The sequence below is a fragment of the Heptranchias perlo genome, chromosome 24 (genome assembly GCF_035084215.1).
Source record: "Heptranchias perlo isolate sHepPer1 chromosome 24, sHepPer1.hap1, whole genome shotgun sequence".
Taxonomy (NCBI): domain Eukaryota; kingdom Metazoa; phylum Chordata; class Chondrichthyes; order Hexanchiformes; family Hexanchidae; genus Heptranchias; species Heptranchias perlo.
In genome coordinates this window covers 3,676,882-3,700,942 of record NC_090348.1, presented here as the reverse complement: position 1 = coordinate 3,700,942, position 24,061 = coordinate 3,676,882, and the positions used below count along the sequence as shown (strand labels likewise).

At 41.5% G+C, this 24,061-nt stretch overlaps 1 protein-coding gene across 1 annotated transcript in view; it reads right to left on the bottom strand.

Annotated features, from left to right (window-relative positions):
- The window catches only part of lta4h (leukotriene A4 hydrolase), a 63,116-nt gene that overhangs the window by 32,538 nt on the left and 6,517 nt on the right, over positions 1-24,061 (bottom strand). Inside the window, exons 2-6 of the mRNA XM_068004616.1 lie at positions 18,593-18,723; positions 14,917-15,037; positions 9,493-9,561; positions 7,034-7,138; positions 4,450-4,502 (exon numbers count right to left, since the gene is read on the bottom strand). Of these exons, the coding sequence (XP_067860717.1) occupies positions 4,450-4,502; positions 7,034-7,138; positions 9,493-9,561; positions 14,917-15,037; positions 18,593-18,723 (479 nt within the window). The remainder of the gene's footprint in view (positions 1-4,449; positions 4,503-7,033; positions 7,139-9,492; positions 9,562-14,916; positions 15,038-18,592; positions 18,724-24,061) is intronic.

The window sequence follows — 24,061 nt, the reverse complement described above, 5'->3', positions numbered from 1 at the left end:
CTCCACAGACACTGCAAGCTCTATGGTACCTTGCCAAAGTGGTCATAAAGAAAGAAGTAGATAATCTGTTTTATTGGTGGTGTTGGTTGAGGGATAAATATTGGCCAGGGCACTGGGAGTGCTCCCTGCTCTTCCTCGAATAGTGGCCATGGGATTTTTTAAAGTCCATCCAAAAGGGCAGACAGGGCTTCAGTTTAACATCTCATCTGAAGGATAACTCCTCCAACAGTACTGTGCTGCAGTGTCAGCCTAGATTACGTGCTGAAGTTTCTAGAGTGGGGTTTGAACCCACAAGCTCCTGACTCAGAGGTGAGAGCCACCACTGAATCAAGGCAGACACCTTGATATACTTCATGTATGAGCAAAGACAGTAAATGTCAGCAGGCCATTCTACCATGAGGGCCATCACCTTGATTCCTGTTATCACTGATATCCACTTGTGCACTTTCCAGCAGGAGTCACTGGACACTAATCATAGGAACAGGAGTAGGCCATTCAGCCCCTCGTGCCTGCTCCGCCATTTGATAAGATCATGGCTGATCTGTGATCAGCAATAGAAACTCTGATTTATCCTCACTCTTGCCCAGGAGCGCTAGGCCAATTGTAGCTCTCCCACTAGATAGAATCATAGAAAAGTTACAGCACTGAAGGCGGCCATTTGGCCCATCGAGTCCACGCCGGCTCTATGAAAGAGCAATCCAGCTAGTCCCACTTCTCCGCCCTTTCCCCACAGCCCTACAAATTTTTTCCTTTCAAGTACTTATCCAATTCCCTTTTGAAGGCCATGATTGAATCTGCCTCCACCACCCCCTCAGGCAGCGCATTCCAGATCCTAACCACTCATGTAAAAAAGTTTTTCCTCATGTCACCTTTGGTTCTTTTGCCAATCATCTTAAATCTAAGTCCTCTGCTTCTTGACCCTTCTGCCAATGGGAACAGTTTCTCTCTATTTACTCTGTCTATCATGATTTTGAATACCTCCATCAAATCTCCTCGCAACCTTCTCTGTTCCAAGGAGAACAACCCTAGCTTCTCCAGTCTATCCACATAACTAAAGTCCCCCATCCCTGGAATCATTCTACACCCTCTCTAAGGCCTTCACATTTTTCCTAAAGTGCGGTGCCCAGAGCTGGACACAATACTCCAGTTGTGGCTGAATCAGTGTTTTATAAAGGTTCATCATGACTTCCATACTTTTGTACTCTATGCCTCTATTTATAAAGCCCAGGATCCCGTAGGCGTTTTTAACGCCTTTCTCAACCTGCCCTGTCACCTTCAGAGATTTGTGCACATAAAGCACCAGATCTCTCTGTTCCTGAGCCCCTTTTAGAATTTGTGCCCACTAGTTTATATTGCCTCGCTTCGTTCTTCCTACTGAAATGTATCACTTCGTATTTTTCTGCGTTAAATTTCATCTGCCACCAGCCTGTCTATATCATCTAAGCTAAATCTGGTCAACAAACCATTCTGTATCCTTTAATACTGTATCAGGCAACGCTTTCTGCCTCCCTTCTCCCCAAGCGATGGTGGAGACACCGTGGACATGATTTTTACTCCGATCCGGGTACGCTATGCGTCTGCAGATATGCGCGTGGGGAACCCTGAAGCGAACTGAGTGTGCCACAATCTGCAATCGCAACTCAATTGAAGGTAAGTGTTTCAGCTTCCAGGTTTCCCATGCCAGGCAGAGTAAGGAGCTGTAAATCATGGGGGGAGGGGGAAAAAAGGAGAGAGAGAGAAATCATCAGGCTTTGAAAAAATCAGAGGGGCGGGGATGTGGATGTCACCTGGGGGGGGGGGGGTCAGCCATCATCAGAGATTGGGGGGTTCCAGGCAGCATCGGCGGTGGAGGGGGGGTACGTCCAGCATCGGTGGGGAGGGGGCCAATATTGGAAGCTGTGGGAAACCCAAACAGGTACGGCAAATTCATTTTAATGTTCCAATACACAGAATGTTAAGTAGCTCAAGTACCTCAATGAGGTACATTGCCCTTGTAAGTATCGGCCCGCCTGCTTTAAGTGGGGGCGGGACTTCCTGGTGTCCACTGTCCACATGCATACATACCTGCCTGGGTCAAACCCAGAAGTGGGCGAGTTGGAGCTGGGATGCGGTCCCACTCCAAAAACCTGTTATTTTAACCTCCCACTCGCCCCCAACCCACCCATTTATGAGGGTTAAAATTTACCCCCATGTGCTTCATTACATGCTTGGAAAATAAATGATCAAAAATAAGCATTCTTGCAGCATGCAAACTTACACATGCTCATCACTAACAGAAAGAAGATGCATACCTCAGCAATGGCACAACCCAACCCCTCACCTACATATGGGCAATACATTGTGGAAGAACATATGCAATTTTAGAGCGGGTGACATGTAGATTGTGGCTGGAGCTGGTAAAATTACCAAAATATGTGGATCTCTTCCTGTGGGCTAATTCCACCCAACTTTCCCATCCACCAGCCCCTCTATCACACGTGACAGAGATCCAGTTATCCTCCACTACCCTCCCAAGCAATCGATGCAAAGCCAACTTCATAAACTTTAAAGACCTCAGACATTCTACTGAACCGATTTCAGGAAGTTCTTCTTCACACAAAGACTGATCAACATATTGAATGGGCTCCCACACGCAGTGAAGGCAAAAAGCCCAGAATCATTTAAGAACTAATTTATTCCACAATGCAGGAGCTGTAGGATTTTTCTGGATGGATGAATTAAGATGAGCTGAATGACCCTCCTTGTCCATAATTGTCTTATCTTATGATCCAAGTTTCTAATGTAAGAAAAAAGAGTTGATATTAACTTACTTACAGTGCAGTCATCTGCACCAAGGAATATATCAGTAGGAATCATGCTCTCTCATTGGGCCAGTATAACAGTGTTCAGAGTGCTCTTTTACTTTGCAATCAGTTCAATTTCCTTTAGCATCTCTGTCCTTTACTGTACCACTGGACACACCAGATGGAATGGTCATCCTTCAAAGTGATTTCCTTAAAATGCAAAAGGTGTGAAAGGCCTTGGAATGGTTTTTATATGGAGCAGGAAAGGGAGCGGAGCGGGGGGAAGAGAGATAATCGGATGCGAAACCCATAAGTAAAGTTGGCAGGTCCCAATTGAGGGCAATAAATTTTACTTCTGGGTTTTGTGCCTGGCAGCCAGTCTGATTGACAGGCTGTGTGTCTGGCAGGAAATCGGAGAAGAGGGAGGGAGGAATTGCGGACCATGGAGGCTATTGGCGGGGTGGCTGATGCCGAAGGAGATCAAAGGCAGATGAAGGGCAACAATTATAAGCCCCCTTGACAGCTGAAGATATTTGTCTAGCTCTTTCCAGAAGCGCCATCACATGACAGGATTCCTTCTTCTACCTTCCTAGATAATAGTTCCATCCCACAGTCAATACAAATCTTCACAATCAAACCTGTTGCCAAATCTTCAGAAGAGTCACAGGTCGCGGGCCGGGAGGAAGGCATCGCGGGCTGGGTATCTACCAAGGGGGGGGGAATCTACCATTGGGGTGGGAGTCGGCTGATCGTGGGGTCACATCACGACAGGTGAGCTTGTTGGGCCTGGATGAAGCACTCCTGTTCCTCCGGGCCCACAAGTAATGCAATAAAGGCACTCACCTCATGGATCCAGCCCTTCCCGTCTGCTTTCACCGGACATGAATCAGCAGCGATGGGAGACCCGTGCAGGTACGATTAAATTTGTTTCACCTTTATAATACACAAAAAATTAAGTGCCTCAACTATCGCAATGAGGTACACTGCCCCTTTAACAATCAGCCCACAGTCATTAAGTGGGGACAGGAAGTCGGACTTCCAACGCGCACGCCTGGATTAAACCCAGAAGTGGCCGCATTGGAGCCAGGTTGCTGTCCTACTTCAAAAAACTAATTTTTACCTCCCAACCGCCACCAACCCACCCCTTCTTTGGGGTTAAAATTACCCCCTTTGTATGTGTAAACAATTTATGAACCCAAAAGATTCAACTTTCCCTGTAGTTCAGCTAATGCATTGTGAAAGATGCCCTGCTTCAAGGTCCAAGGTTCCTGTCCTTTCCTGAAGCTGCTAAATCACGGGAGAGTACAGGTCTAAGGTAACACCTGAAACTGCAATAGTCTACTGAAGAAAAAAGGCTACTGAAAAATATTTTTGGAGCTACTTTAGACAGCTAATGCTATTGCCAAACTTTACAGAATACAGAATCAAGAAATTACCAAGAAAATCAGATACAACCAGCATATCCTAATGGCAGTTCTTGGTTTTTAATAACCACACAACTCAAGATAGGAATGTTAGGGAGATGACAATGTACTTTAAAGATCACCAAGTTGAGTATTTTACTCTTCCCACAATTACTCACACCTAAAAAGCCAAGTAAAGTCAAGATTACATCTTTCCAGGAAATTTTAGGCTTGGTATTTAAATACTGCAATCAGTAACTTACCTGCTCTCCAAAGATCCAACAACCAGTGCAATTAAGTAGCTTGGCATTGGAACCTATAGAGAAAAATCATTCAATTTTGGTTAAGTTTCATCTTTACACTGCTTTTTAATAACTTGCAAATTTGCGACAATGTTACCGGGTGTGTATTTTCAGTATAATTTCCACTTTAATTTTAAAGCTGTATTTCAGTAATTGGTAATGGACAAATTCATGTGACAAGAGCACAAAATAATGTTTTTTTTAAAAACGTGATTCACTAACATCAGAGAAGCCAGCTAGCAATAAAGATCATTAGTTCCATCAACTATAACTCCCCCATCACAGTATGCAATTATATTTTGAACAATCCCAGAGTTTTTGCCTCTACTACCCTGCCTGACAAATTATTCCAAATATTTATCAGACTTTGAGTAATTTCTTTCAAATTTCCTTTCTTTAATTTACCTTTCAATAATTTCCTCCAGTTCTACTGTACTGGATTACTGTAAAGTGTGCCCAAACCAAGAGGCCCAAGGATCGATGGAAATTCTTCCTCAGGCCTCATCAACAGACTCAACGCAGTACTTTTCAGTGCTATCTGACCAGTACATTGTTAGGCTTTACCATAATTTCCATAGTTCTTCCTATATGTTCTTAACATTCTATTACCTTTTTTAATTACTTCACTTTAATTGCTTCACCACATTGCCTGGACATTTAAGCTTTGTGGGAATACTGCACTCCTTCAGTACTGCATTGAATAGAGATCATTTGTTCCATCAATTATAACTATCAGTCTAGATTATCAAACCCTGGAGTGCAGCTTGAACCCACAACCTTCTGATCGAGAGGAAAGTGACAAGCTGGGACTTATTACATAGAATCTACAGTATGAAAACAGGCCATTCAGCCCAAATGATCTCTGCTGGTGTTTATACTTTCTACGAGCCTCCTCCCACTCTAATTATCTCTTCCCCCTCCTGCCCCCATATCCCCTTGTCCTTCATGTATGCATTTGATTCCATCTCCTCTCCCATTTACAAGGTAGAAAGCTATTCCAGTAAATGCCCTTCTGGTATCTTTCTTTTCTGGGCAGGCAAATTGCAGAAAGGGACCCCTGCAGTTACATATGTTTGTCAGGCAGATCTTTAAAATCCATGCTGGCTTCTTAACTTATTGCTGACAAGATACTTACTCAGCCTGCCCTTTAGAATATGTCATTTTTTTCAACCTGTAATTGATGTTAAGCTAATGGGCCTGTACATGTCTGGGTCAGAATTGCTGTATTTAGTTTGTCTGCTTCCAGTCCTGCCAGTGCCCAGACATTTCTCTAAGTCTATAACCAGTACCTCACAAATGTCCTCCTGGATTTCCTTCATCACTATGATATAGATTAAATGCCTAGAGATTTGTTGGTCTCAGATCCCCATAGCATATCAAGTAACTATCATGCTGACTTAAGCATTCTCTAGAATATTGGGCATTGTTCTGAAATTGGACAGCAAGTTAGCGAGTGCAGGAAATATTCATTTATTATTTCAAATCTTCGATCCTAAATTTCACTGCTATATATACACACACAAGAATTCTAACCTATTCCTGTTCTTTTACAATTATGAGACTGTATGGAGCTTTTAGTATTATGCTGAACACTTTTAGCTGCACTCCCCTCTAGGACCCCCTTTGCAACTCTCATCGTTTACTCCTCCCAGAATTCACTTTGCATACCTTGTTTTCTATTTATTCTCACTGTAGTTGACCTATTCATTAGTTTTGGAGAGTGTTCCTTCAGCATACACATATTTTCCTTGAATATATACTTAACTTGCATACTCGACATGATAGATTTCCACCTTGTTCCATTTTCCCCTCAACTGAGATATCTTTTGGCAACATTTCCCCAATTAATTTCTGCTAGTTCATCTCATACCTTCGAAGTTTTCCTTTTTAAAAATCTTATTTTTTTCCCTGTTGCCTATTGCCAGTCAATCATGAATTTAATCGTACTATGATCAATACTCCCTAAAATTGCAGCTATCTCTATATTTAATGAAGGCTTCCCCTCGTCACTTATACAAACAGGTCTACATACCATTGTATACCTTGAGAGAGTCAAAATGAAAGGGAGCAAAAGCATCAAGACAGCAAAGCAACAAAAACTAGGAACTTCTTTGGTTTCAAAATCTCATACCTGCCACCACAGCCCTCCCCCCACCCAAAATCATCAAGAATGCAACTAAGAAAGTTGAACTGCTCAATTAGACTGTTCGCTCCCTACTGTACCAGAGACAAGGTTTCCATTACATCGACCAACAGTACTCAAATGGAAAAAAGAGAGCAGCGTTGAAACTAGAAGTTTTTCAGCCACTCTGGTCCCCAAACTTTACCTTTAAAAATGTAAGAGCTATTTACTTCAACATACACACACAGATTGATTTACCTTGAATATGGTGACCGTATAAAGCATTACAGAGTGTAGCTGTTTGGTCCAAAACTTCAACCATACCAAATTATTGAGGTCAATATTTTTAACCATTTTATCCCAGCGAGCTTGTAATGAGGTCCAACTATATACACATCCAAGTGTCACATATTCAATGCTTACCGTTTGCCGAAAGCAGTAAATCTTTCTGCTTCCATCTTGGGCATCGATCATCTCCCCGTCTCGGTTAGCACTCATAAGAGCAACAAGCTCTTTTGGAACAGATACCTAATTGGAAAAAAAAACCAACAGCCCACTTATCTCAGTAGCTTTAGTGCAAAAGTAAAAGCATATGAACACTTCATATAATGGATAAATATACAATAGTTTTAATACAATTCTGAAGAAAAAAAGTTAACTGCTTTCCACTTCAGGTAGAGGCAATCATAGAATCATACAGCTCAGAAGGAGGCCATTCAGCCCATCGTGCCTGTGCCAGTTCTTTGAAAGAGCTATCCAATTAGTCCCACTCCCCTGCTCTTTCCCTATAGCCCTGCAATTTTTTCTTTTTCAAATATATATCCAATTCCCTTTTGAAAGTTACTATTGAACTGCTTCCACCTCCCTTTCAGGCAGAGCATTCCAGATCATAACAACTCACTGCGTAAAAAACTCAACTCCCCTCTGGGTCTTTTGCCAATTATCTTAAATCTGTGTCCTCTGATTACCGACCCTTCTGCCACAGGAAACAGTTTCTCCTTATTTACTCTATCAAAACTCCTCATAATTTTGAACAACTTTATTAAATCTCCCCTTAACTTTCTCTGCTATAAGGAGGACACACCCAGCTTCTCTAGTCTCTCCACATAATGGAAGTCTCTCATCCTTGGTATCATTCTGGTAAATCGCCTCTGCACTCTCTTCAAGGCCTTGACACCCTTCCTAAAGTGTGGTGCCCAGAATTGGACACAATACTCTCGCTGAGGCCTAACCAGTGATTTATAAAAGGTTTAGCATAAACCTCTATGCCTCTATATGAAGCCAAGGATCCCATATGATTTAACAGCTTTATCAATTTGTTCTGCCACCAAAGATTTGTGTGCGTGAACCCCCAGATTTTGCTGTTCCTGCACCCCCTATAAAATCATACCATTTAATTTATATTGCCTCTCCTCATTCTTCCTCCCAAAATATATCACTTTACACTTCTTTGCATTAAATTTCATCTACCATGTGAATGCCTATTTCACCAGTCTGTTTATGTCCTCTTGAAGTCTGTTACTATTCTCCTCACTGTTTTCTACATTTCCAAGTTTTGTGTCATCTGCAAACTTGGAAATTGTGGCCCTATTCCCAAGTTCAGGTCATTAATATATCTCAAAAAGAGCAATGGTTCTAATAGCGACCCCTGGGGGACACCACAGTATACTTCCCTCTCGTCTGAAAAACAACCCATCACTATTCTGCTTTGTCTCAGTCAATTTTGTATCCACGCTGCCATTGTCCCTTTAATCCCATGGGCTTCAATTTATTCAATGTGGATAGGTCTACCAATGCAGGGGTAGGAAATGGGCTCACACACCAGATTTTCACCAGTGTTCTATGTACAGAAAGAATGACTGGGGAGGGAAGTTACCAACAGGTAAGTTACCACAGATCATTCTCACACACCTACGAGTGCTCAATTACTGTGCTCCAAAGCCTGGGAACAGATTGCTACCTCAACATTTGAGCCAGAGGATGTTAAAGAACTACCACTAAAAAGGAGGTAAGAGAATATATTGGGTTAAACTGGAAGCAAAAGAAGCCCCTCTATCCAAATAAATATTCAGTAGTATTGGTCCATTGGAAAATATTCCTAATACTACAATTACAGAGTGAAATAAAAAGTCAAACAATTTAATAAAGTTATAAAGGCTCATTTGGATGTTAAAGCAATTTGTAACTTTAAAAAACAATGCCTGTAGATAGTGGTGAAACCAACACACTTAATAAAAAGTAGAGTTCAGAGGGAGATAACAGCATGAATATTGTACTTAAATTGAGTGCTGGTATCTAGTCTCCTCACTTTGTTTCTTTACTGTAATCACCCCCTTTTTTACAAGAAGATTTTTTTTCCCAAAAGGAAAGTGAAAGACTATAGCATGATAAAAGGAAACCAAGACTGTATCAAGATAAAGACTCATTAGCAGTCAAACATCAATAAATTTAAAAACTTTGTTCTCCAAAGCATCTGATTGCTTGAAAATATTTTAGGAAGGAGGGGTGGGGTCAGGTGGAGAGGGCACGTTCAGAGACAAAAAAATGTCAAAGATTGATCCTACCCCAAGAGACTGCCTTCTGATGCCCAATAAAAAGCAATGCTGGCAAGCAAGTTTGGAGCATTCTACAGCCCAGACTCTGACCTTTCCAGGCAAGAGCAGGCAGCATCACACATACTTGAAAAGTGGCCAATCAAAAGAAACCAAATGTAGGTAAAATCTGTTCTTTCCACACAAATTGAGCACTGCTTAAAAGTAGCGAATACTGAGCAACAAGCTGTGGCACCCTGATGCTAACAACAATGTAATCATGTCACTACCTTAGTTTGATTTGAGCAATAAATCTCCATTTATTTTGCTGGCCTGTACGTGGTTACATACCCGAGCACAGTAAGTGCTTTTCACAGATGGTGTGTCCTGGCAAGGGACCATGCTTCTGCAATGTATAGCCTATAAATATATAAAAAAAACAGTAAACATTACACAGTCCAATCACTAACAATCGGCTTTTATAGATTTAAATATTTTTTTAAAAATTCGTTCATGGGATGTGGGTGTCGCTGGCGAGGCCAGCATTTATTGCCCATCCCTAATTGCCCTTGAGAAGGTGGTGGTGAGCCGCCTTCTTGAACCTCTGCAGTCCGTGTGGTGAAGTTCTCCCACTGTGCTGTTAGGAAGGGAGTTCCAGGATTTTGACCCAGCGACAATGAAGGAACAGCAATATATTTCCAAGTCGGGATGGTGTGTGACTTGGAGGGGAACGTGCAGGTGGTGTTGTTCCCATGCGCCTGCCTCCCTTGTCCTTCCAGGTGGTAGAGGTCGCGGGTTTGGGAGGTGCTGTCGAAGAAGCCTTGGCGAGTTGCTGCAGTGCATCCTGTAGATGGTACACACTGCAGCCACAGGTGAAGGGAGTGAATGTTTAGGGTGGTGGATGGGGTGCCAATCAAGCGGGCTGCTTTGTCCTGGATGGTATCAAGCTTCTTGAGTGTTGTTGGAGCTGCACACATCCAGGCAAGTGCAAAGTATTCCGTCACACTCCTGATTTGTGCCTTGTAGATGGTGGAAAGGCTTTGGGGAGTCAGGAGGTGAGTCACTCGCCGCAAAATACCCAGCCTCTGACCGGCGCTTGTAGCCACAGTATTTATATGGCTAGTCCAGTTAAGTTTCTGGTCAATGGTGACCCCCAGGATGTTGATTGTGGGGGATTCAGCAATGGTAATGTCGTTGAATGTCAAGGGGAGGTGGTTAGACTCTCTCTTGTTGGAGATGGTCATTGCCTGGCACGAATGTTACTTGCCACTTATCAGCCCAAGCTGGATGTTGTCCAGGTCTTGCTGCATGCGGGCACGGACTGCTTCATTATCTAACATCTGTTCATTTATAAGAAAAAAAATCAACCACACTCTGTAATTTTGTAGATTAGCAATACTCAGTAACTTTTGTTCTAAAGCCAAAATCCCAAACTTGCTGAAGGGCCTCTTTCACAGAACCAACACATCCTTTTTTTAAATATTAGCATAAGCATCATTCACATACGTATCTATAATGAAACTGTGTGTGTCTGCAGGGTGTCTGATTGGAAGCCATGTCTAAGCGCACTAATTGTTCAGTAAATGGAATGTTCCAATTTTGTCATTTTCATAGTAAAAGCACGGAATCAATCAGCCAGTCAGAAAGGGGAGGTGGATTTTTTCCTTGTGGTATCAGATTGTTTTTCACAGAAGAAACAGCCACAAAACAAGTAACTAGGGGATAAAAATCAGCTTTCCTTTCTGACTGGTTCAGTGTTTCTATTGGGATAAATTCCTGAATACTACAAAGAAATGTTCACTTCCCCTTCAGCTGTCATGAAAGATCTCCACTTAAGAGTACAGCAAACATACAAAAACAATAGCCCCATTAGAACATAAGAAATAGGAGCAGGAGTAGGCCAATCGGCCCCTCGAGCCTGCTCCACCATTCAATAAGATCATGGCTGATCTGGATCCTAACCTCAAATCTAAATTCATGTCCAATTTCCTGCCCGCTCCCCGTAACCCCTAATTCCCTTTACTTCTAGGAAACTGTCTATTTCTGTTTTAAATTTATTTAATGATGTAGCTTCCACAGCTTCCTGGGGCAGCAAATTCCACAGACCTACTACCCTCTGAGTGAAGAAGTTTCTCCTCATCTCAGTTTTGAAAGAGCAGCCCCTGATTCTAAGATTATGCCCCCTAGTTCTAGTTTCACCCATCCTTGGGAACATCCTTACCGCATCCACCCGATCAAGCCCCTTCACAATCTTATATGTTTCAAAAAGATCGCCTCTCATTCTTCTGAACTCCAATGAGTAGAGTCCCAATCTACTCAACCTCTCCTCATATGTCCACCCCCTCATCCCCGGGATTAACCGAGTGAACCTTCTTTGTACCGCCTCGAGAGCAAGTATGTCTTTTCTTAAGTACGGACACCAAAACTGTATGCAGTATTCCAGGTGCGGTCTCACCAATACCTTATATAACTGCAGCAATACCTCCCTGTTTTTATATTCCATCCCCCGAGCAATAAAAGCCAACATTCCGTTGGCCTTCTTGATCACCTGCTGCACCTGCAAACTAACTTTTTGATTTTCTTGCACTAGGACCCCCAGATCCCTTTGTACTGCAGTACTTTCCAGTTTCTCGCCATTAAGATAATAACTTGCTCTCCGATTTTTCCTGGCAAAGTGCATAACCTCACATTTTCCAATACTGTATTGCATCTGCCAAATCTCCGCCCACTCACCCAGCCTGTCTATATCCCCTTGTAGGTTTTTTATGCCCTCCTCACTCTCTACTTTCCCTCCCATCTTTGTATCATCTGCAAACTTTGATATGTTACACTCGGTCCCCTCCTCCAAATCATTAATATAGATTGTAAAGAGTTGGGGACCCAGGACCGACCCCTGCGGAACACCACTGGCTACAGGTTGCCAGTCCGAGAATGTACCATTTATCCCATCAGCAATCCCCCAGGACATCCCACTATTATCTGAAATAGAAAAACAGTCATCTGAACTTTGGTTATAGATCAGATATTGCAAGTGTCATCAGGCTTATACTAAGCACATTCTGCACTCTAGTGCCAAGAGGACTGTTTAGAGACCAGTAGCTCAGCTGGAGGCATCCAGCAACAATGGCCTCCAGAAATTTTCAAACCATTATCATTTTCAGTCCCCACAAGGTCCAAGCCCAGCTTTAGAACTCAAACTAGGCTGACACTTCAGTGCAATATTGACAGTGCCATCTTTCAGTTGAGGTATTAAACTGAGGCCCCATCTGCCTGTTCAGATGGACATAAAAGATCCTGTGACACTATATGAAGAGCAGAGAATTCACCCAGAGTCCTGGCCAATGCCGCTCACTCAACCAACGACACCAGAAAACATTCCATGGTCATTAATTTATTTGCAGTTTGTGGGATGTTCCTATGTGCAAAATTGGCTGCCATAAGGGATGGCCTGGGAACTTGATAAGGTACTATATTAATAACATTCTTTATGTAAACAGTAACTGTTTTAATTCTCAATATTAAACATGAGACAAGAGCAGGAGTGAGCAAGACACACAAGGTTATCACCCTTGCCTCTCTCTCTCTCTCTCTCAGGTAGACAACCTTTCTGAAGTAAAAAAGTCACTAGCTTTCATGTGAAACTTTAGGTCAAAAGAAAATTTGTCTTTTCCCACTGAGAAAATAAATATATTTTCTGTAAACAAAGATGGTTTCAAATTCTAAATGCAAATGAAAGCAAGCAAAATCAACTGTCTCACCTAGATTTTCTGATGGAAATTTTTTGTAAGTTTCTGTCTCAGCAAGACTGTCTCTCAAGTTATGATTTAAACACTTAATAGCCTAAATGTGAAGCTAAAACTTGTTCATTCTCTAGCTTGTTTTCAAATTATGTAGAAAAACAAAGGAACTCAGCAATCCTGTTCCGAGTGTGCAGATATATAGGTTAGTTGTAATGAATCATACTGATGTAGGCTGGGAGATGCTGCGCCTGCCTAGAGGAAATTGCAGGCAGAGCACCATAAATTTAGGAAAAATGTCAACTGCAACTGTTGAGAGAGAACTGAAGGGTCCAAGTAAAAACCTTAATCAAGGTCATCAAAAGCACAAAAGGATATTTTATAGGCAAGTTTAATCATGCTATTAAATATGTAACACTTCAATGTTCTTATTATCGAGGCAGTAATTGACAGGCTAATGAAAAACTGGTAAATCATAAAATTTCCAAAGTACTTAAGAGAAGATGGACCAACCAAATTTCGAAGAAATGAGAGAGACCAAATTAAAATGAATAACTTCTAATCACAATTAAAAAAACTTGTTTATTAGCCAATAAAGCAACAAACATTTAAACTGAATTTCAATCGTAATTAATAAATTTGAATACAAGCTAATCAGTTACAAGTGGGTATGGTGTTGTAGTGCTTATGTTGCTGGGCTAGTAATCCAGACACCTGGGGCTCAATTTTAGGGGGCAATTGCGGGTGCGTTGGGGCTCCGAAAATCGTGAAAATCCCGTTCGGGTTCGGAAGCCGGCTCCAACCTGCCGACTTCCAAGTTTCCCAGGGACCCACCTGTGTACGCACGGGTGACCCGAAATCGGAAGTCCCGCCAGCAATTAAAGCCGGCGGGATGACAGTTAAAGAGCCAAATGTATCTCATTGAGGTACTTAAGGCACTTCACCTGTGACAGATTAAGTGATTGTAACGATTTTTAAATTTACCTGGATGGCTTGCCCACCACTTCTGATTCATGCCTGGTGAAACCAGGAGTGAAGGGCAGAAGTAAGGATAAAGAAACTAAATAAATTAAATAAAACACCATAGAAGGAAGTTAAAACACAAAATGAACCTATCTTTTCACCCTGCTCTGATGTCCCCCTCTTCACCCCTCCCCATCTTCCCCTCCAGCACCGGATGACATCTCACTCTCTCTCTGCTCCCCCCCCACCCCCCCAACCCTCGCGTTGCAGCTCCTGTCAGCAGCCAGCCTGTCAATTAGGAGAGGACGTTAATCATCAGCAATCAACAAGCGATCGCGTTGGAAATGGTAAGTTTTGTTCATGCGGGTTTGCCACGCGTACCTTCACCCCCACCCCCCTGCTGCCAAACCACCACCATTGCAAAATCAACCCCCTGGATTAATAATTCAGAGAATGCGAGTTCAAATCCCAAATGTCAATATGAGAATTTGAAATCAGTTTTAAAAAAATCTGGAAATAAAAAGGTGGCAAAAAACATTTACCTGAGGAAGGAGGAAGTCTCCGAAAGCTTGTGAATTTAAAATAAAATTGCTGGACTATAATTTGGTGTTGTAAAATTGTTTACAATCAGTAAAAGTGACCATGAAGCTGCCAGATTGTCATAAAAACCCAACTGGTTCACCAATGTCCTTTAGGGAAATGTCCTTAATTTATTCATATTTTGTTCACTTTTTAAACGATGATCATGGATAGAACATTAACATACTTCTACATATAGTACAAGTTAAATAACAGGCAAAGCATTCTCTTCTGTTCCCAGCAATGTGCCTTAATCCAAACTCAAGAACAGCACCAATGATACACCAGTTAATTTCTCACATCAGCTATTGTTCCAAGTTGAGTAAAATTCTCAATTTAGTACCAATTGTGAGCAGTTTAGAGTGTGAACTAATGCCCATCAGGAACTTGGTCAAGCTTGCTCAAACTAATAAAACATTTTCATCTGCATTCAAATGCAGAAAAATCTATCACACAGTATTACTTAGTAAAGAGCTGGGTATCACAGAGATTGTACCTGACATTGGCTAAATAGGTATGGATGCTCCTTCCCAGCTGTTTGCTCAGCAGTGAGCCACTGCAGAGCTGAAGCTTCTGGTGACGTTTCATATGAAACCTCCACCACTGCCTGCTCGCCTCTGTAGGATTAAAAATTGTATAAATCAGTATGTTAGCACTAGTCTCATCACTCCTCCAACAGCACAATGCAATATAAGGCATACAGACCAGAAGATCCTAGGTTTGGTTCCCTTTTTGTGCTGAGTTAGCTGATCACAGCCAGGATAGCAACTAAGGTAGTTCAATTAGCTTCACTGCCCTGAATGGAGGAATAAGTAAATATGCCAGGATTCCCACTTCCACACTTGCTATCCAGTGATTCTTGTGAGAAACTTATATGGCGACATGGAATGAAGACTGAATTGGGTCCATGATAAAATAGCTTACCTAGTGTCAGTTTAGTTCAGTTGGCAGCACTCTCACCTCGGTCAGAAGGTTGTGGGCTCAAGCCACTCTAGGACTTGAGCACACATTCTAGCCTGACATTTTAGCGCATACTGAAGGAGTGCTGCATTGTTGGCTGTCATCTTTCAGTTGAGACGTTAAAACAAGGCCACCTGCGCTGGTGGGCACAAAAGATCCGATGGCACTATTCAGACAAGCAGTGGACCTCTCTCTGACCAGTATTCATCCCTTTGCCAATATTAAAACAGATTAACTGATCATTTATCTCATTTGCAGTTTGTGGGATCTTACTGTGCATAAATCGAAAGCCTTGTATGACTAGAGTGAATACACTTCAAAAAGGTAGCACTTTAGGATGTCCCAAGACATGAAAGGTGCTATATATTTGTAAGTTCCTTGTGTAAATTAATACACATAACCTATCAAGTAACTCAGTTTCTATATTTCAGATGCAACTTATGCTGCTATGTTAGGCCAACCAAGAATTGACATTGGATCTGCCCACGGAAGTGTCTGTAAGCTGGATTGTTCCCCTTGCTGCGCAAGTAGGAAAAGAGGAACGTTTGTCATGCAATGACAAAAAAAAATACAAAAAAAATTAACACTAGTCTTACAATTACAAGTCTGATTACAGCAACCTTGTTTAAATAGTCAGATGTGAATCCATGTGCTGAAGCCATTGGTTTGTTTAATAGCATGGCACAAACCCACCAGTACACTAACAGCAACCTTCATTTATATAATACTGTTCAAAATGTCCCAAGATGCTTCATAGAGGATTAAGAAAAGAAATTAATACTGAGCCAAAGGAGGAGGTATTTGGAAGGGTGACCAAAAGCTTGGTCGAAGGGGTGGGTTTTAAAGAGATGCCTTCTGGGACTGGTGGGCACCACAGGACGTAAACTGCATAATTGATGACAACTGCGAGATCCTGATTTAGTTTTATGTTACGCTTTTTAGTTTGATTGGTCCTCGTCTTAGATAGTTTTATTTGTGATGCCCTCCTCAGATTGAGGGGGCGTTGTGTCCTGGTGACACTGGGGTATCCAGTGCACCCTTATTGGTATAACTAAAATAGGCCTATCCTGTTTGAAAGAAACACTGCTTATTTTTCTTCCTTCCCCACATAAAGTTATCTATTCTATCCCACCTCAATTTTTTCCTTCCTCTCTCAACCTCACATTAAAAGAATGGAACAATCCAAGTTTCAGACATTTTTATGGATAGTCAAAGCCAGTAATTGGTTGGTAACATAACTGCAGAAGTTAGTGTGAAAACCCAAGTGCACAGCTTGGGAACAGTAGGAGGCCACTCACCCGCTCAAGCCTGTTCCACCATTTAATTAGATCACGACTGATCCCTACCTTAACTCCATTTACCTGCCTCTGTTCCATATCCCTTGACACCCTTACCTAATAAAATTCTATCGATCTGAGTCTTGAAAATTTTAATTGTTCCAGCATCCACAGCCTTTTGGGAGAGTGTTCCAGATTGCCATTACTCTGTGAAAAAGTACTACCTAATTTCACGCCTGAATAGCCTAGCTCCAATTTTAAGATTGTGCCCCCTTATTCTGGATTTCCCCCACCAGAGGAAATAGTTTCTCTATATTTACTTTATCGAATCTTTTTATCATTTTGAACACCTCAATTAAATCACCCCATACCTTTCTAAACTTAAGGGAATACAAGCCACGTTTATGCAACCTGTCCTCACAACTTAACCCTTTAAGCCCTGGTCTAATTTTGGTGAACCTGCACTGTACCCCTTTCAAGGCCAATATATCCTTCCTGAGGTGCGGTGCCCAAAACTGAACGCAGTACTTCATATCAGCGCAGCAGAGTTACACTCCGATTCAGCTCTTCAACATAAGTTACATCTACCAAATATGAGAGCTTGATGCTGAAATGGGCATTAATCTAGCAGCTCATGACATGAATTGGTTTCTGGTCTACTGTGAGCATGACCCACCCTTCTTAGAGAAAATCTAATTCCCCAGAACTTGTAGATTCACACAAGTACAATTAAGCGTGTGCCATAGGATTAAACAGGTTCAGTCTGAAAAGCAATGGGGGGAGGGACGTGGGGGGCAGAGGGGGACAGGAGATAGAAGTGGCTTAAGTATCCATAGGCTAATTCTTTAGAGGGGGTGGGGGAATAATCAGCCAAGGTTCCCACTATCAGTCACAATCAAGACATCCCTCCTTAAAATGTGCACATGGGGATGCTAAAAAAGAGCAGGACTCAGCTATGATGGCTCCCACAGTTAAATAGTTCACCAACATTCAAGTTCACACATGAAAAATAGTGAGAAGTACCAGATGATTGTTATTATCCGTGGAACCATATACCTGTAGAAAAGGAAAGTTACAGTATTTTTTCCTTTATTGGCCGTGGGTTTTTCCCTAGTTTTTTGCATGTCTCAGGAGATTAGGTGGCTGCGGGGGGGTGGGGGGGGTGCACGCGGGAGGTGGGGTTAGTGTCTAGTCATGATGCTCCAGCCATCATGAATGTGGGGTAGGCTTAATGGATCAGCTGGTCCTTTCGTATGTTCGTAAGCTGCTGTCTGCAGCAGGGGCAGGGAAGGACAGAGGATGGGGAAAAGCTGGGCTCTTCAGAACCATAGAAAATGAATGTGAAAGAAATCTAAAACCAAAGTGTCTTTAAAAATATCTCTGGTTCTGTGTAAACATGTGACTTGTTGATGTATGAATTCCAGGTCTGGGTGTGAACACAAATGTAAATGGAATCCTAACAAATAAAGTTAAAAATAAAGTTGAGGTAAAGAGCTATTATAAATGTCCTCATTCCTGTGTCCAGGTTTGTAATGGAAACTGCCCATAATACTTGTCAGATTATAATTACAAACTCTGCCCTGTGAAGGCACTGCAGCACCGTCGCTAGCAGGAGGTGTAATTAAAGTGCAACAAGTTTTATATAGGCACCTTCCATCATAAAGATGGACATAGGAATTTATAATGGAAGTATGTAAAAATAAGGAAACAGTGTATGACTTTAAAATGGGGACTAAATTACATCTGTTCATCCTGGTCCAATTATACCCCACCCTCTAACCTCACTTCATCTGAAAACTACACTTGGTCTTGACTCACCCCATCTGCAACCCCACAGGAAATTGACTAGCATTAAATGACAAGATCTAACACCAACATTAAATGAGTGAAGATTAACCAAATTAGAGAGCATTTCCTAGCTTTTAACATCCATACCGTAGCAATTTAAATGGAAGGGTAATTGTCAAGGGTGTTCCTTTAAAGGAGTGCTTATCCCCAAGTGAAAATTTGGCTTCCAGTCCATTGGTAGTGGCCTTGTGTATTTTAAGGTCTCTTGTGTCCAAGGTCTGTAAATAAAATGAAAATACAAAATAATCACAGCTACTAAATATCAACACTTTCAGTTTTACGAAGTTTTGCTTAAATCAACTCCTTAGATGTTTTAGCTAAATTAAGTGAAACAGGCATCTTAAGCCCTATCTAAAAACTAAAGCATGGTTTACTTGCCTTTAACTATGCAACCGAAAACCTCAAAAGTTTACAACTGCTAATCAACCACATCATAGATGGTTATACTTCACTTTTAAAATTAAATGTGTTGTTTTTATACAAACAAACCAGCGTGGCATCATGACTGTAAAAAAGTACCCCGTTTTAAAACAACCTGTTTATTCCGCGTTTGGTTTTACTGGGATGATAGCATTCCAGCGTTCCACTTAATTACATTTTTAATTAGACAAATGTTTGAACTAGTGCTTAACATGGATGCATGACAATGATCAAAGACAGATTTAAAAATAAGCAATAATTAACGAGTATCAATCTAACTAGTAGAAAGTAAAGGCTATATAGGGTATTAAAAGAAATATGGGGGGGGGGGTCAGGGGGTAATTTTCAAAAGCTCTCTAGATTCAGAAATTGTACCTTTGTATTGAAACATTGCAAATGTCACTCCATTATTTAAGAGGGGATGAAGGGAGAAATCAGAAAACTACATGCCTTTAATATCAGTTATAGGGAAGTAGGAGACAGAGAGTAGGGATAAAGGGTGTGTATTCTGATTGGCAGGATGAAACAAGTGGTGCTCCCTGTGGATCAGTACTGGGGCCTCAGCTTTTCACCATATATATATATATCAGTGACTTGGATGAAAGAATAGAGGAATATCCAAGTTGCAAAGACACCAAGTTAGGAGGCACACTTAGTTATGTAGATGGGAGCAGTTCCTACGTACTGTAGTTCAATAACTTCCATAAAATCTGTTTTATCGAGGCAGTTCTGCAAATAGTGCAGCTAGAAATAGCACAACTGTAGAAAACATTTGCTATAGGGCAGACAGACCCAGCATCTATATTAAAATCAGTACGTTATGCACTCCACTTTATAGTTAGGTAAAATCTCTCTCCTACAAGATTTCCTAATGTTAAAACATCAACAGTTGGCTGTCACCATTCCCTATCATACCACTTTAATAGGATTTGCCATTCTAACTGCGTAATTGGCTATTATGATCCCTGTCACACACCAGGTCCAGCTGTAATACCAAACGGAGCTGTGGAGCCTCCCTGCCTGGGTAGAGGTCGGTTAAACTATTCATTATAATTATGTTGGTGTAAAACAGAAATCCTGTTTCCTTCATTCTCTATTTTAAAGTGTCTTGAAGTTTTTAAAACTATATTTCGGTTCACTTTTCTCCCACCCAACCCAAGCACCTATTGATAGGGCCACAGACATGAACAATCACCTCTCCTCACTATGTCTCTCAACTACTGGCTGTCAGCAAAAACTTCTGAATTTTACATTATATATAAATCATGGTTAATTTTTATGATGCCTTTCATATTAGATACATTAAATATATGTTTTCATTGCATTAGATTTTATATTTAGTATATATTTTTAGTACCATATAATTAATTTGATATTAAAACAATTTATGACTATTACATATACACATACATACAGTATTATGTTTTTAATATATCAGCATCCTAAACATTCACTTCCTTCACCACCGGCGCACAGTGGCTGCAGTGTGTACCATCCACAGGATGTACTGCTGCAACTCGTCAAGGCTTCTTCAACAGCACCTCCCAAACCCACGACCTCTACCACCTAGAAGGACAAGAGCAGCAGGCACATGGGAACACCGCCACCTGCACGTTCCCCTCCAAGTCACACACCATCCCGACTTGGAAATATCGCCGTTCCTTCATCGTTGCTGGGTCAAAATCCTGGAACTCCCTTCCTAACAGCATGTGGGAGAACCTTCACCACACGGACTGCAGCAGTTCAAGAAGGCGGCTCACCACCACCTTCTCAAGGGCAATTAGGGATGGCAATAAATGCTGGCCTCGCCAGGGTGCCCACATCCCATGAACGAATAAAAAAAAAGATTGATTTTACTTCAATATTATTGTACTTTCAGAGAATTCACTGGATCTTCACTCTCCTTGGGCAATAGCATGGGAGACTGGCTTGGGAATTTTACATTCATCATTTACAACACTTTTAAAACCTTAACCCTAGCCACATCTATGAACATTTTTTTTTATTATTCATTCAAAGATGTGGGCATCACTGGCAAGGCTGGCATTAATTGCCCATCCTTAATTACCTTTGAGAAGATGGTCGTGAGCCACCTTCGTGAATCGCTGCAGTCCATGTGGTGAAGTTTCTCCCAGTGCTGTTAGGTAGGGAATTCCATGATTTTGACCCAGCGACGATGAAGGAACAGCGATATACTTGCAGGTGGGAAGGTGTGTGACTTGGAGGAGAACATGCAGGTGGTGGTGTTCTCATGCGCCTGCTGCCCTTGTCCTTCTAGGTGGTAGAAGTCACGGGTTTGGGAGGTGCTGTCGAAAAAGCCTTGGCGAGTTGCTGCTATACATCTTGTAGATGGTACACACTGCAGCCACGGTGCGTCAGTGGTGGAGAGAGTGAATGTTTAAGGTGGTGGATGGGGTGCCAATCAAGCGGCTGGCTTTGTCCTGGATGGTGTCAAGCTTCTTGAGTATTGCTGGAGCTGCACTCATCCAGGCTTGTGGAGAGTATTCCATCACATGCCTGATTTGTGCCTTGTAGATGGTGGAAAGGCTTTGGGGAGTCAGGAGGTGAGTCACTACCCAGCCTCTGACCCGCTCCTGTAGCCACAGTATTTAGGTGGTTGGTCCAGTTAAGTTTCCGGGAGTCAATGGTGACGCCCAGGATGTTGATGGTGGGGGATTTGGCGATGGTAATGCCATTGAATGTCAAGGGAAGGTGGTTAGACACTCTCCTGTTGGAGATGGTCATGCCAAAGTAAAATTACCTTTATGTTGTCAAAATTACCTTTCCTTCCCAAAAGGTAAACATGGTAGGATAACTATATTTTAAAAAGGTTTTATGTATTCCCCCCTATCTACTCTTATTTTAACTCATTCCTAGTCTGTCTCTATCCATCCTTCAATTAGAAGGCAGAGGCAATTCAGATACTCCTCCAAGAGTTTCAACATTTTATAGCAATATTCTGCCAACAAAAGCAAACAAAGAACAAACATTTTATTATGTAGCCTCAACACAATCTAACAAAACTCCAGATAACCAGGTGACAAAGTATCCAGCACTGGGAATGAATCTCAAAGGCAGAGAGAGTGACTTAATCATCAAGTAGCAAGTATTTTTGTTGCATTTTTAAAAAGTGCCTATGGGCAAACCTCATGGGACACAGATCACCTATAAAACAGCAAACATACCACCATCACTCTAGGATGATTGAGCATTCAGCGCTGCAACACAGGTAAAGTAGTGTCCAAATTACATTTTCAAAACTGCTTCATTCCAACACTGAATGAACAGTTAATGCGCAAGTAAATAGGCCCACTCTTCGGCCAGCTACAGGTACTTGTGATTCACTGGACCTTGGCTCAACTTCTTTTTAAACGTAATACTAATGCTATGTTAAGAATCATTCACAACTACTTGCCATGTTGTAAAAATAAAAATGCTCAAATTCTTCTGTATGCTAGGTGTAACAAAACTACAAAACCCATTTAGAAAGAACTAGTTTACGATTTTGTTACACAAAGTACACAAATCTTCACCCCCATCCCAAGCCATATAAAAGAAAGATTCCAGAGGGCTGTCATTAACTAGAGAAAGGTACTGCAGCAAGAGCTGAAGGGAAGAGAAAATTGCAAAAGAAAATATAATGTAGCAACACTAGACATTCACTTTTAAAAATCAAATATGCAAAGTCATCAGCAGCAGTGTTTCAACAGTGAGAATATCTTATCGGGGGTGCAGGAGAAAGATAGTAAATTGTACAGACACATTTATTGTTTTACAACCATATATTATACTAGTTTCCACATCAGCTAAATTTAGAGAACTAATTATCACATCATATCACAAAGTCCATGTACCAAGGTTATATCTGGGAAGTGGTTTGCCAAAATTACCTACAGGCTTACTCCTCAGCTAATACTTTTGCTGGGAATTTCCTCAGGGGTTCTGCTGATCAGCTGCTGTAACTCTGCCGAAAACCCAGTTTTTTGCGGTGGCTCAAATTCGGCTCTGATGGCCGATCAGGAGAACCTCCGCGGAAATTCACCTACGATTGATTTATCAAAAAAGCTGGTCCCACAATTCTCTGTAATGTTTGAAGTCTGATCGTGATTTTAGTCACCCACTTTGATATTTTCAGACAAGGCTTTACAAATATTTAATTTAGTAAGATTTCATCTACAAAGCATAATTGAAAAAATGTATGATTTAAAAGGAACTTTTTTCTAAATTCAATATATTGAGCAATTGTTTGACCACACATAAAAAAACTCAACAAATGCAACTGATTTGATAAAGAGTTTATCATATCTGCAGGATGCAGAACACCTGGCTGCTGCACTCTGCTTACATTTAACCCTGTGGCCTTGGAACTGAGGGCTAAGGTCTAATTGTGCAGGATCCTGCCAACATTGAAAACCGTAAAAGACAAAGTAAATTAGGATATAGTGATTAGGTGATACCAACCTTGGGTTTTAAAAGTGTGAAGACAGAATGGGGAAGAAAAGTCTGAGAAAGGCAAATTCCACAATTCTCAAAAAGAAAGAGTTGGAGTAGGAGGTTGGGCAGTAAGTCTTAATTTCAACTGAGCGAAGAAAATCCAGGCCCAGCTGCATTGTGTATTGAGAAATCCCCATTTTTAGGCTTCATTACACTTATTCATGGCCACATAGCCTCTGTTGATGTGAGTGTAGCTACATGGGCATGACATTAATGAGGACTCACAGCTGACTGAGTAGAAAATATCAGCCAAAATAGTGTTGGGTTTAATATGTATGAATATCTACAATGATTATGACAAATGAGAGAAGGAGCTTTCCAAAGGAGGGTATTCCGTGCAGAATGGGCTGACAAGAGTCCCCAAGTTATGTGAAAGCAGAACTAATCTCAGAGGACCAGTTTTGAAATGACCTCTGCGCCTCTGCTGACTCAAGTTTTTACAGTGAGGAAAGTGCCAGGTTCAATTCCAGTCGCTGCGCAATTAGCTGCTTTCACCCAAGGCAGCAAAAGGGAAACTAAAAATTGACCTCAGTACCTGTTAGGGAGGGGAACAAAACTTTCCACAAAATGCAAGAAGACATTAATATTCTTGCAGAATGGACACGTAATTGCCAAATGAATTTCAATATAGATAAGTGTGAG